This window comes from Neoarius graeffei, chromosome 3 (genome assembly GCF_027579695.1).
Source record: "Neoarius graeffei isolate fNeoGra1 chromosome 3, fNeoGra1.pri, whole genome shotgun sequence".
NCBI lineage: Eukaryota > Metazoa > Chordata > Actinopteri > Siluriformes > Ariidae > Neoarius > Neoarius graeffei.
The window spans coordinates 81,832,868-81,846,918 of NC_083571.1; the positions used below are offsets into that span (position 1 = coordinate 81,832,868).

At 45.5% G+C, this 14,051-nt stretch overlaps 1 protein-coding gene across 2 annotated transcripts in view; it reads right to left on the reverse strand.

Moving 5' to 3' along the window:
- Positions 1 to 5,209: 5,209 nt before the first annotated feature.
- kdr (kinase insert domain receptor (a type III receptor tyrosine kinase)) overlaps positions 5,210 to 14,051 on the reverse strand; it is a 58,196-nt gene continuing 49,354 nt past the window's right edge. Inside the window, exons 26-31 of one of the 2 annotated variants that reach the window (XM_060917467.1) lie at positions 8,134 to 8,239; positions 7,873 to 8,018; positions 7,019 to 7,070; positions 6,830 to 6,915; positions 6,565 to 6,754; positions 5,210 to 6,423 (exon numbers count right to left, since the gene is read on the reverse strand). In XM_060917467.1, the coding sequence (XP_060773450.1) occupies positions 6,325 to 6,423; positions 6,565 to 6,754; positions 6,830 to 6,915; positions 7,019 to 7,070; positions 7,873 to 8,018; positions 8,134 to 8,239 (679 nt within the window). In that variant the 3' untranslated portion in view covers positions 5,210 to 6,324. Of the gene's footprint in view, positions 6,427 to 6,564; positions 6,755 to 6,829; positions 6,916 to 7,018; positions 7,071 to 7,872; positions 8,019 to 8,133; positions 8,240 to 14,051 lie in introns of both variants that reach the window. The other variant, XM_060917466.1, reaches the window with a different exon arrangement.

Sequence of the window (14,051 nt, forward strand, 5' to 3'; positions counted from 1 at the left end):
ATCCTCTCCTGCTTGGACTACAGCAATTGTCTCCTTGCTGGCCTTCCAGCATCTGCCATCAGACCCCTGCAGCTCATCCAGAATGCTGCATCTCACCTCGTGTACAACCTCCCCTGTTCCTCCCATGTTGCCCCTCTGCTTGCCACCCTTCACCAGCTACCTGTCGCAGCTCACATCAAATATCAGGCATTGTTGCTAGCTTACCAGGCAGTCAAGGGATTTGATCCAGTGACCTGAATCCAATTGAACATCTGTGCAACCATTTTCAGCTCCTTGCACAGATGTTCAATTGGATTCAGGTCTGGGCTCTGGCTGGGCCACTCAAGGACATTCACAGACTTTCTCTGAAGCCATTGTCATGTTGTAAAGTAAACCTTCGCCCCAGTCTGAGGTCCAGAGCGCTCTGGAGCAGGTTTTCTTCAAGGATCTTGGTGTACTTAGCTGCATTCATCTTTCCGTCTATCAGGATTAGTTGCCCCATTCCTGCTGCTGAAAAACATCCCCACATCATGATGCTGCCACCACCATGCTTCACTGTGGGGATGGCATTAGCCAGGTGATGAGCTGTGCCTGGTTTCTTCCAGATGTGATGCTTGGTATTCAGGCCAAAAAGTTCAATTTTGGTTTCATCAGACCAGAGAATCTTGTTTCTCATGGTTTGAGAGTCCTCTAGGTGCCTTTTGGCAAACTCCAAGCGGGCTGTCATGTGCCTTTTACTAAGGAGTGGCTTCCATCTGGCCACTCTACCATAAAGGCCTGATTTGTGGAGTGCTGCCTGGATGGTTGATCTTCTGAAAGGTTCTCCCATCTCCACAAGGATATGCTGGAGCGCTGTCAAAGTGACCCTCGGGTTCCTGCTCACCTCCCTGGCCAAGGCCTGTCTTCCCCAATCGCTCAATTTAGCTGGAAGGCCAGGTCTAGGAAGATTCTTGGTGGTTCCAAACTTCTTTCATTTACGAATGATGGTGGTCCCTGTGCTCTTTGGGACCTGTAAAGCTGCAGCAATTTTTCTGTACCCTTCTCCAGATCTATGCCTTCACACAATCCTGTTTCTGATGTCTGCAGATAATTCCTTTGACCCCATGGCTTGGAGTTTTCTCTGACATGCACTGTCAACTGTGGGACCTTATACAGGCAGGTGTTGGCAATCCCCAATCATTTCCAATCAACTGAATTTACCACAGGCGGACTCCAATTATTGTAAGTTGTAGAAACATCTCAAGCAGGATCAGTGGAAACAAAATGCACCTCAGCTCACTTTTGGGTGTCATATCAAAGGGTGTGCACACTTGTGTACATATATTTTACATTTTGATTTTTAATAAATTAGCACAAATGTCTAAAAACCTGCTTTCATTTTGCCATTATGGGCTATTTTGTGTAGAATTTTGTGACAAAAAATGAAAATCTATTGTAGAATAAGTCTGTAACATAATAAAACATGAAGGTTAAAGGGGTGTGCAGACTTTCCGGCTTGACTGTACATGCCAGCCAGATCCCTAGACAGTACTACTGGTCGCCTGGCCCCTCCTCATTTCTGCTCCTGTCCAGCCTGCTCAAAACTGCTGTCTGTCTGTTTTCTCTATTTATGTGTACTTTGTCAGCATATTTGTATGTTTGAATTGTTTTGTTTTCCTTGGCTCTTTGCTGATTGTTGTTACATCAACAGAATATTACACTGTTATTCTGTCACTTCTTCAGTTGGCACTATAACTTTCTTGTCTAGAAGTTCAGCACTTCTTGTACCTGACTTTTGCACTTCTTGTACATCGCTCTGGACAAGTGTGTCTGCTAAATGCCTGTAATGTAATTGTGGCAGCGGGGGCGTGGTCAAGCACCGGTCTGTGACAGGAGGGCGGAGTCAGGGAAGGTAAGTGGCAGAATCACTACACCTGAGAGCAATTAACCGGTGTTTGTGTGTCTTCCCAGTGACCGCGCCCTATATGAGGAGGGAGAGCGAGAGCAGAAGGGAGACTCTCCCGCACCAGACGACTTGCGTGTGTGTGTATGCGTGTGGCTGGGAGAGTGTGTTTGTGAAACTGAAAAGTCGAGCAATAAACGCTATTGTGAACCTGATCTCTGTCCTGCCGTCCTCTGTGCTCCACCCACCAATAGTGAACCGCTACAGTGGTGCTGAAACCTGGGATCTGGAGCACAGCAGCCTCACAGCCCCATGGAGTCCTCCCCGTTTGCTGAACTGGTCCACGCCCTCGCCACGGCCCAGCAAAGCCAGCACCAGGTGCTACTCACCCTCCGAAAGGAGCAAGAAGAGCGGTTCGAGGCCCTGGTGTTGGCCCAACAAGAAGATCGACAGGCGTTCCGGCACCTCCTCGCGTCGGCGGGGTCCACCAGTGCTCCTACCGCGGGCCTGTCTCCCCTCACTGTCACCAAGATGGGCCCGCAGGACGACCCCGAGGCGTTCCTCACGTTGTTTGAACAGGTCGCCGAAGCCTCGGGGTGGCCAATTGAGCAGCGCGCGGCACGCCTTCTCCCCCTGCTAACAGGAGAGGCACAGCTGGCCACGCTACAGCTCCCCGCCGACCGCCGGCTGGCCTACGCGGACCTCCGCCGGGCCGTCCTCCAGCGCGTGGGGCGCACACCGGAACAACAGCACCAGCGCTTCCGCGCGCTGCGGTTGGAGGAAGTCGGCCGCCCGTTCGCGTTCGGCCAGCAGCTCCGGGACGCCTGCTGGCGGTGGTTGAGGGCCAACGATCGCGACGCCGAGGGAATCGTCGACCAGGTGGTACTGGAACAGTTCATCGCCTGCTTACCAGCAGGAACCGCGGAGTGGGTCCAGTGCCACCGCCCGGCGTTGCTGGATCAGGCAGTTGAGCTGGCGGAGGATCATCTGGCGGCTGTCCCGGCGGCAGGACAGCAGATGGCATCATCTCTTCTCTCTCTCTCTCTCCCCCTCCTCCTGTGTCCCATCCTCGCTCCATTCCCCCACCGCGGAGGTGGGGGCCGGCTCCTCCCCAGCCGGCCCGCCGCACCCGCGGTGCCCTCCCGTTTCTCCCTTCTGTGTCTGTCTCTCCCCCACCTCAGGTGAGTGAGCCCCAGATCGCCGGTGCAGAGGGAAAGCCCGGGCCGGTTTGCTGGCGCTGCGGGGAGCCGGGCCACCTTCAACAGCAGTGCACAGCAATGGAAGTGGGCGCGGTGGTTCGGATCCCCGACGCACCAGAGGCCGCCCTCGATCGGGCCGGAGCGTATCGCATACCGGTGAGTATCCAAGGGGCTACATATCAGGCGTTGGTGGATTCTGGTTGTAATCAGACCTCAATTCGCCAAAGCCTGGTTCAAAACGAGGCATTGGGGGGAGCACAAGGGGTGAAGGTGTTGTGTGTACACGGAGATGTTCACCGCTACCCTTTGGTGTCGGTCCACATTATTTTCAGAGGGGAAAAATTTATAGTGAAGGCGGTGGTTAATCCTCGCCTTACCCACTCTTTAATTTTGGGGACTGATTGGCCGGGATTTCGGGGTTTAATGATGTGCCTAGTAGAGAGTGGGTCCTGCCATTTGACAGGGGGAGGTCCCGGTGTCGCTTTGGCAGGAGCAGCTGTCACAGAGCCGTCTACGTCATCTCCGCATCAGAGTGAGGAGCCGCCGGCTCCTCCTCTCTCTCTTGGGGAATCCCTCGCGGGTTTCCCATTAGAGCAGTCACGAGACGAGACTCTGCGGCATGCGTTTGACCAAGTGAGAGTAATCGATGGTCAAACGCTCCAGCCAAACGCCACCCCATCCTTCCCCTACTTCGCGATTATGAAGGATAGGTTATACCGAGTGACACAGGACACTCAAACTAAAGAGCGAGTCACGCAGCTTTTAATTCCGAAGAGCCGCCAGGAATTGGTATTCCAGGCGGCTCACTTTAATCCCATGGCTGGACACTTGGGGCAGGATAAAACACTAGCCCGAATAATGGCCCGATTCTATTGGCCGGGGATTCGCGGCGATGTCCGTAGGTGGTGTACGGCATGCCGCGAATGCCAGTTAGTAAACCCAGCGGCCATTCCAAAAGCGCCTTTGCGCCCTCTACCTTTAATCGAGACCCCGTTTGAGAGAATTGGGATTGATCTCGTCGGGCCATTAGATCGGTCAGCATGAGGGTACCGCTTTATATTAGTTCTGGTGGACTATGCAACGCGATACCCGGAAGCAGTGCCTCTGCGCAATATCTCAGCATGCAGTATTGCAGAGGCACTCTTCCGCATCATCTCCCGAGTTGGAATCCCGAAAGAGATTCTGACTGATCAAGGCACTACGTTTATGTCACGAACACTGCGCGAACTGTATGGATTATTGGGGATTAAGCCGATCCGCACCAGCGTGTATCACCCACAAACGGACGGTTTAGTGGAACAGTTCAACCGCACCCTCAAAAATATTATTAAGAAATTCGTAAGTGAGGACGCACGTAATTGGGATAAGTGTCTCGAACCCTTGCTGTTCTCAGTGCGAGAGGTCCCCCAAGCCTCCACGGGGTTCTCCCCGTTCGAATTATTATATGGGCGTAAGCTGCGCGGCATCCTAGACATGCTGCGGGAAAATTGGGAGGAGGGACCTTCACAAAGTAAGAATGAAATTCAGTACGTTATGGACCTGCGCGAAAACTCCACACACTCACCCACCTAACTCAGGAGAATTTGCGGCAGGCCCAGGAACGGCAAGCCCGCCTGTACAACAAGGGTACGCGCCTTAGAGAGTTCACACCGAGAGATCAGGTTCACAATAGCGTTTATTGCTCGACTTTTCAGTTTCACAAACACACTCTCCCAGCCACACGCATACACACACACGCAAGTCGTCTGGTGCGGGAGAGTCTCCCTTCCGCTCTCGCTCTCCCTCCTCATATAGGGCACGGTCACTGGGAAGACACACAAACACAGGTTAATTGCTCTCAGGTGTAGTGATTCTGCCACTTACCTTCCCTGACTCCGCCCTCCTGTCACAGACCGGCGCTTGACCACGCCCCCGCTGCCACAGTAATGTAATGTAATGTAATATTAAATTGGAAACCCCTGTATATCTGTCCTTGGCTATTCTGGGTAGCTGTGTTGAGCCAAGTGCTTCTAAGAAAAAAGTTCAAGGATGGAAGGATATTATTTCCTACACAAAAGTGCACATGTATCCACAAAAACAATGAAACAATGAGATGTACAAACTGCTGGTCTTATTTTCTCACACACACCCAAAACCATACGCACACAGATAATTTATATAGTTTTTTTTATTGATTTATACACACACACACACACACACACACACACACACGAAAATAACTTTGAGTGCATTGTCTCCTCAAGGTCATTGCAAAACAGATACAGGAAGAGAGAGGTCTCACAACCTGGCTCAAACATACACACACACACACACACTTCCCAAAGTAGATGTTACCGTGGGTGACATTCAATGGTACACAAACTCTGACAACTACAATTAGTAGAAATATTTTCGATAAAATTTATTTTAGAAAACTAGTTATGTTCAGGACAAGTTTAATAAAATATGTTGTTCTTACATGACCTATGTTAAGTTCCTCATTTAATAACCTGTACATTCAGGAAGCAAACCATGAAAAAAAAGAAAAGCATAATGTTGAGAATAACAGCAACAGGCAAGGAAAAGACTCGTGATTTGATAAGATGCTGGCCAAACATCAGAAGAAAACAATGCAAAATATAAATGCAGAAAAAAAACTCCAAAGATTAAGTCACTCAATTGTCTCAAATTCAGTGAAGTGTGTGTGTGTCTTTTTACAGGAAGTGGGAGTGGTCTCAGTGAGCAGCTATTCTTGCTTTGCAGTCTGTGTAAACAATTATTACATTTTCATGGCTTTCTCAAAAAAAGGTGACCTTTAAACAAAAGAAAATTAACACATTTACAGCAAAGCAGACACATACAGCTTATCTGCACCCACAAAATATATTACATTTATTTAAAAGGGGGGGGGGGGGGGGGGGGGTAAATGAGACATGGCCAATTGTATGATAAATTACAACTGTAGAACACTGAGTGTTTCACATGTTTAAATGTCAAGATAAACAGAAGTGAATTGCAGGTTTCAGCTAAGGCACAGTCATCAATCAACCGCTATACTGTATGTCATGTTTGTTATACTCAATTATTATATTTTGAAATCCTGACATACAGTTACACGCATGTGCATGCAGCACTTTAATGTGCTTTGCTGATTTTACTGAGATTACAGAGATTAAATTACAGAGATGTACTGACTTTAATAAATGTACCTGACTAAATCATTAAATAAACACTAGACAGAAAACCATAATGCCACTGATCAACAGAATGTGAGGAGTGCTGTGTTCAAATTAAATAGCATGGACTGGAATCTGGCCGAAGCACCAACCTATCATAAGCAGAACCTTGTCTGGTTTTTATTGCTTTTGGTGTGGAAGGGTGAATCTGCTATTCCAGGCCGAAAGGAAAAAGGAAAAAAAAAAAAAAAAACACAATTACAATTAGACCAACACTTTGTATAGTCATATACAGTAGTTGTGGGCTTGTGTGTGGTTCCTATTAAACAGGGGGAGTACTATAGCGGACCTCAGTGTTAAACTTGTCATCCCTTTTGGGGAACGGCGGCTTCTTCAAAATATCCCTCTTCCGGATCATCTCTTCATTGGCATACACAGGTGCTTCTGTGTCATCCGAGTGGTAGCCAGACTGGTAGCCACTGGTTTGATTGGATGATTCGGAAGCCACAGATTCCTTACTCTTACATCGTAGTAGAGGGCTGAGGGAAGAATTAAAGTTAGTGCATGTCCATAACACAACACTTACAGTTGAGGGGAAATGGCTGGAATCTCACCTGAATATGGCCGTCCTCTGTGCTTGATGATTTAGCGCTTTCATCTCATCATGTGATAATCCCACATCGTAGCCCATCTGGCCATTCTACAGGTGAAGAGGATATCATTAATAAATCATAGCAGCTGTCTTTAAAAAAAAAAAAGCTGTCCATACTGCTTTTCATTCTTCACTTATCCATACACTTTACCATTATGGCATGCTGTTCCAGTGGAACGTCCTCAAATTTATGCTGAGAATATCTGAAAGGAAAGACACAATAGTAACACAGGCTCAGGTACATGTATAGTACCAGTTAAAAGTTTGGACACACCTACTAATTCAGTGGTTTTTCTTTATTTTTATTAATTAAGAGACACTTCATGTCTTAAAGTAATGATGGATGTCATTTCTCTTTACTTAGTTGAGCGGTTCTTGACATAATATGGATTACTACAGTTGTGGAATAGGGCTATTTACTGTATTTGTATTATTTACTATTTACTGTTTGATCTCAAACACATTAAGAAGGCAAGAAATTGCATTAATTAACTTTTTTAAAGATATTTCTTTGGGCTTTTTTCACCTTTATTGGATAGGACAGTGTAGAGACAGGAAATGAGCGGGAGGGAGAGAGACGGGGAGGGATCGGGAAATGACCCCGGGTCGGAATCGAACCCGGACTCACAGCACGGTGCCCCATCCACCTGAGCCACGACGCCCCCTGCATTAATTAACTTTTGACGAGGCACACCTGTTAACTGAAAAGCGTTCCAGGTGACTACCTCATGAAGCTGGTTAAGATAATGCCAATAGTGTGCAAAGTGTCATCAAGGAAAACGGTGGATACTTTGAAGAATTTAAAATATGAAACATTTTGTTTTTTCACACTTTTTTCTTTCCCACATAATTCCATGTTATTTTATAGTTTTGATGTCTTCAGTATTGTTCTATAATGTAGAAAATAGTCAGAATACAGAAAATCCTATGAATGAGTAGGGTTGTCCAAACTTCTGGCTGGTACTGTATATAAGCCTTTATATATGTGTGCATGTGTGTACTAACCCCACTGATGGAGCATTATCATAGTTAAGCTGGTTCTGCATGCTTTTGGCTCTTGGTGCTTTGTTATATGATGTCAGTCTGAGCTCGGGGACTCCTGATCCCCCCGCCACATCCCCCACTGTCAGTGGAATATAGTCTTTACCATCCTACATCATGAAAAATATTCATTGAGATCCAACCACTCAAACATGCTGTCATTATCACATCACAGAAAATCCCTGAGACTACACACGTAAAATTAAACACTGAAAACCATGTCACCTGTTGAGCGCTGGCCTGTAACAAGTTGCCCAGATGCTCCACTAGTTCTGTGAAAGTGGGTCTGTCCTTTGGATGATCCATCCAGCAGTCCAACATGGTCTGATAGCTGAAACATGACAGATTGTAATCAAATCATAATAGGATTACAATTGTACACAAATTACAGTGGTAATACAATATTACACTCTGCCTCATAAATAAAAATTAGCATCACAAATACAGTAGTTGAAACATTGTGGAGCCTTACGAAGTGACAAATATACTGAGATTGTTGAATTTACTGCTGAATCTCAATCCTAAGTGGAAGCATTTCTTATTTGTCTAATATATACGTAGATTTAGGCACTGCCTAAAAGCGGAGCTCCCATCTGTTTCTGGGTTGTAGAATTTTCTTATATCATAGCCAGCCTCTTTTGTTTTACAGTATATTTCTTTACCGGCTAACACTAGCCACTAGGCGGTGTGTATGACTGGTAATTACCAACACTGGCCACTAGGCGGTGCGTATGACTGGTAATTACTAACACTGGCCACTAGGCGGTGCGTATGACTGGTAATTACCAACACTGGCCACTAGGCGGTGCGTATGACTGGTAATTACCAACATTGGCCACTAGGCAGTGCATATGACTGGTAATTACCAACACTGGCCACTAGGCGGTGCGTATGACTGGTAATTACCAACACTGGCCACTAGGCGGTGCGTCTCATCTCATCTCATTATCTCTAGCCGCTTTATCCTGTTCTACAGGGTCGCAGGCAAGCTGGAGCCTATCCCAGCTGACTACGGGCGAAAGGCGGGGTACACCCTGGACAAGTCGCCAGGTCATCACAGGGCTGACACAGAGACACAGACAACCATTCACACTCACATTCACACCTACGGTCAATTTAGAGTCACCAGTTAACCTAACCTGCATGTCTTTGGACTGTGGGGGAAACCGGAGCATCCGGAGGAAACCCACGCAGACACGGGGAGAACATGCAAACTCCGCACAGAAGGGCCGTCGCCGGCCACGGGGCTCGAACCCGGACCTTCTTGCTGTGAGGCGACAGCGCTAACCACTACACCACCGTGAGGCGGTGTGTATGACTGGTAATTACTAACACTGGCCACTAGGCGGTGCGTATGACTGGTAATTACCAACACTGGCCACTAGGCGGTGCGTATGACTGGTAATTACCAACACTGGCCACTAGGCGGTGCATATGACTGGTAATTACCAACACTGGCCACTAGGCGGTGCGTATGACTGGTAATTACCAACACTGGCCACTAGGCGGTGCGTATGACTGGTAATTACCAACACTGGCCACTAGGTGGTGCGTCTCATCTCATCTCATCTCATCTCATTATCTCTAGCCGCTTTATCCTGTTCTACAGGGTCGCAGGCAAGCTGGAGCCTATCCCAGCTGACTACGGGCGAAAGGCGGGGTACACCCTGGACAAGTCGCCAGGTCATCACAGGGCTGACACATAGACACAGACAACCATTCACACTCACATTCACACCTACGGTCAATTTAGAGTCACCAGTTAACCTAACCTGCATGTCTTTGGACTGTGGGGGAAACCGGAGCATCCGGAGGAAACCCACGCAGACACGGGGAGAACATGCAAACTCCGCACAGAAGGGCCCTCGCCGGCCACGGGGCTCGAACCCGGACCTTCTTGCTGTGAGGCGACAGCGCTAACCACTACACCACCGTGAGGCGGTGCGTATGACTGGTAATTACTAACACTGGCCACTAGGCGGTGCGTATGACTGGTAATTACCAACACTGGCCACTAGGCGGTGCGTATGACTGGTAATTACCAACACTGGCCACTAGGCGGTGCATATGACTGGTAATTACCAACACTGGCCACTAGGCGGTGCGTATGACTGGTAATTACCAACACTGGCCACTAGGCGGTGCGTATGACTGGTAATTACCAACACTGGCCACTAGGCGGTGCATATGACTGGTAATTACCAACACTGGCCACTAGGCGGTGCGTATGACTGGTAATTACCAACACTGGCCACTAGGCGGTGCGTATGACTGGTAATTACCAACACTGGCCACTAGGCGGTGCGTATGACTGGTAATTACTAACACTGGTATGGTGGCAGGCACGCACAGGACCGAAACCATCAGAAAACAACTCGATGGGTTTCTTTATGTATCCACACTCTATGCCTATGGAGCTCCGCTCGCGCGATCCTTTGGCCCGCGCAGGAGCTCTGCTATAAAAATGAGATTTCATTTATATCAGTGTTACAGCAGATATGAACTTCACAGAGAGCAAGTGGCTCAATCAATTCAGGACCAGCATCTCTCAACATACTGTATATCAACATGTTTACCTGTTGCACTCATCAACCCACCCTGTAGATATGCTTGTCCTTGATCATTTGAGTCATATACAAGCACTCTGTGAAGTTTCTCTCTGCTATGATGGGGGTGATCAACACAACAACCTATCCTAAAAGGATGATTCCCAGGATCTCAGCTATGTGACACATTTACTCCTGGGTACCTGAAATGTTTCAGAAATTGCTAGAACTCAATATTCTGTATGAACTCCATCCATCCATCCATCCATTATCTACTGTATATCACTTATCCATCAGGGGAAACTGGAGCCAATCCCAGCCAGTCTCAGGCAAGAGGTGGGGTTTTATGAACTCTAGTGAACCATATTGTTTCTAATACACAATTCAGGGACATTGAGTCAAATATAGTCCAACTTGAATACAGAGAGCATAAATGTTGGGAAGGGTAACCAAGTCAATAAATCTCTGGGAAGAACGAGCAAATATTGAATGTTGCAATCCAAGCAACATCAATCACTACATTTACATGCACAAAATATTCCAGGTTTTGCCCTTACTTGGAAAAAGACAATATTCCCACGAAGCTGTTTACATGGCTAATGAAAATGAATATTTTCAATAATATTCCCATTTACATGCAACCGTATATACTCCGATTGCCTAATTGATTTGTGAGCAAGAGGTCATGTGTCTCAAACTACCTTAAAAACCCCAGTTGAGATGCATATGCTGCATGCACTGTATTCATGTCCAATGAATGCTCCTAAATCCTGAATATTATCAGCATATCCCACATGTCTTAACTGGAAAATGTTAAATTTGGAATAAGGCCAAATTCGGAATATCCAAACAGAATATACTGTTTACATGACCCATAAGAAATTCCGGATATTGTCATATTTTGAATAATAATAGGATGTTATTGTGCATGTAAACATACTGAGTGATAGAAAGACAGTTTATAAACAGTGGAAAGTTTATACTGGACACTGGCGTTTAATATATAAAAGATTATTATACATACAGGCCACTTTTTCCATAGAATAAGAACATGTATTCTATTCCCTTCTAGCAGGTTTATTGATGCCATGCAATATTATCATGTCGCTTATCCTCCATGTATTGCGCCACTCTCCCCAATGGAGAATGAGCGTGCAATATTATTATAATATTGCACGTTGTCAAGACAACACAACATCACACAATGGGGCTCATGTGAAGATCCAATGACAACTTTTCTGCTGCGCATGCACACAATCATTTTTGTTCACCGGGAGAGAGAGAAGATGGGGCTAATTCCGTGCTCGGTTTAAGCACTAAATAAATAAACAAACTGAAAACTGAAACGAAAGACATGCTGAACACCTGAAAGGCTACCAAAACTTCATTATATATTCTTCACAGGTTTACAAGAGAAAAAACATAACAGACATCGAAAAACTGGAAAAGAGACATGTCGGAGATGTAAAACTTCCGCGCTAGTGAGTGACTGACAATTTGTAAACGAACATGGCCATGAGGTTCACCTCATTAAAAGAGGAAAATTTAAAGTGGAAGATTAAAAGCAGAAGATATATTTTGAAAGAGAAAGACACGCTGAACACCTGAAAGGCTACCAAAACTTTCCTGGGTATTCTTCAAGCATTTAATCTTCCACATTAAATATATGGAAAAGAGACATGTCGGAGACGTAAAACTTAAGCACTCACGGGTGACTGTGACAGTTTGGACCCAAAAATGGCTGAGAGGTTTGCTTCATTCAAAGCCAAAAATTTAAAGAGACAGATGTGCTGAACACCCAAAAGGATACAAAAACTTCACTGGATATTCTTCATGCATATTTACAAGAGAAAAACATACCAATGGACAATGAAAAACTGGAAAAGAGAACAATAGTGGAAATATAAAGTTCTACTTGGAGGTGAGGAAAAGTGACAGACTTCGACAAGAGGACTTCACTCGTGGACTTCACTCAGCAAAGCCCTTTTGTTTGGAACAACTGCAAAGTAACAATTAATTACTACCAAACGTAACTGTGAACTTGAACTGTCAACCTGGATATAACTTGTATAGAAGTTGGGTTGTTGTTCAGGCTTTTTGGACTTGTATCATTTTTATTGTTAGAACTTTGACTTTGTACATTGGATTGACAAAGCACTGAATTACGTTCGATCAGAATCAGCATTCAATATTGGTAAGTTACCCCCCATTCTTAACTTTTTGTAAAATCTATAATTGTTCCATCAAATGTGCATGTATAGTAATAATAATATTGGCTGGCTTTGAGTGGTATATCAGATAAATTCCGTTCAGCTAGCATGATGTTGAACTCGTCTTCGACTCGTTCAGTATCATGCTAGCTGAATGGAATATATCTGATATACCACTCAAAGCCAGCCACTATTATTTAAAATGTCAAATGACAAACCTTCTAATACAATTAAAATTTAATATGAAACATTTCAAAAACGGGCGGCACGGTGGTGTAGTGGTTAGTGCTGTCGCCTCACAGCAAGAAGGTCCGGGTTCGAGCCCCATGGCCGGCGAGGGCCTTTCTGTGTGGAGTTTGCATGTTCTCCCCGTGTCCGCGTGGGTTTCCTCCGGGTGCTCCAGTTTCCCCCACAGTCCAAAGACATGCAGGTTAGGTTAACTGGTGACTCGAAATTGACCGTAGGTGTGAATGTGAGTGTGAATGGTTGTCTGTGTCTATGTGTCAGCCCTGTGATGACCTGGCGACTTGTCCAGGGTGTACCCCGCCTTTTGCCCGTAGTCAGCTGGGATAGGCTCCAGCTTGCCTGCGACCCTGTAGAAGGATAAAGTGGCTACAGATAATGAGATGAGATGAGATGAGATGAGATGAGACATTTCAAAAACATAACTTCTTACTTGCTGTGAAGTCCATGGTCTCTAGTTTTAAAGAAGAGCTACGATGTTTCTGAATATTTCAGAATCCCTTGAATGAACCAAAATTCTTTATCTTGTTGTTTATTTAGTGTGATTGCAGCCAAAAGGATCATCTTAAATTAGAAGACCCTGGACATTCCTTGCTTTAAGAGACTGTTAACCAAGATGATTTTCATCATACAAAATAGAACGGCTACATGCTAACAAGTTTAAATCACAAAAACAGTTTCTAAGTGTGTGGGGACCTTTTTAAATTCTTTAGGTGCCTGATCTAATGCTTAATTTGCAAATTAATGCCCACCTTTGGAGCTGCACATCAATTACTTTCAATTTTAAAGCCCATAAACATGAGGCGGCCTAACCCCCCCCCCCCACACACACACACACTCTTCCATTTTGTTCTGTGTATGTTAAATATTTGAAAAATTGAAGAAAAAAAACCAGCTACTGTATGTAGCAGTGTGTTCTCCAAGAAACAAACAAACAAACAAACAAACAAACAAATTATGACAGTGTGCATTTGGCATGTGTTTGCCATCATGCAATGGTTATGCTATTTGTGCCCTTTTATAATCAGCAAGTATAAAGACAGGATCTACTATGAAAATGCCAGGAAATGCCAAAATACTGATACCAGCCTACACAAATTTTATATAGAGAACACTGGATATATAAAAGGTAAAATTTTTTAAT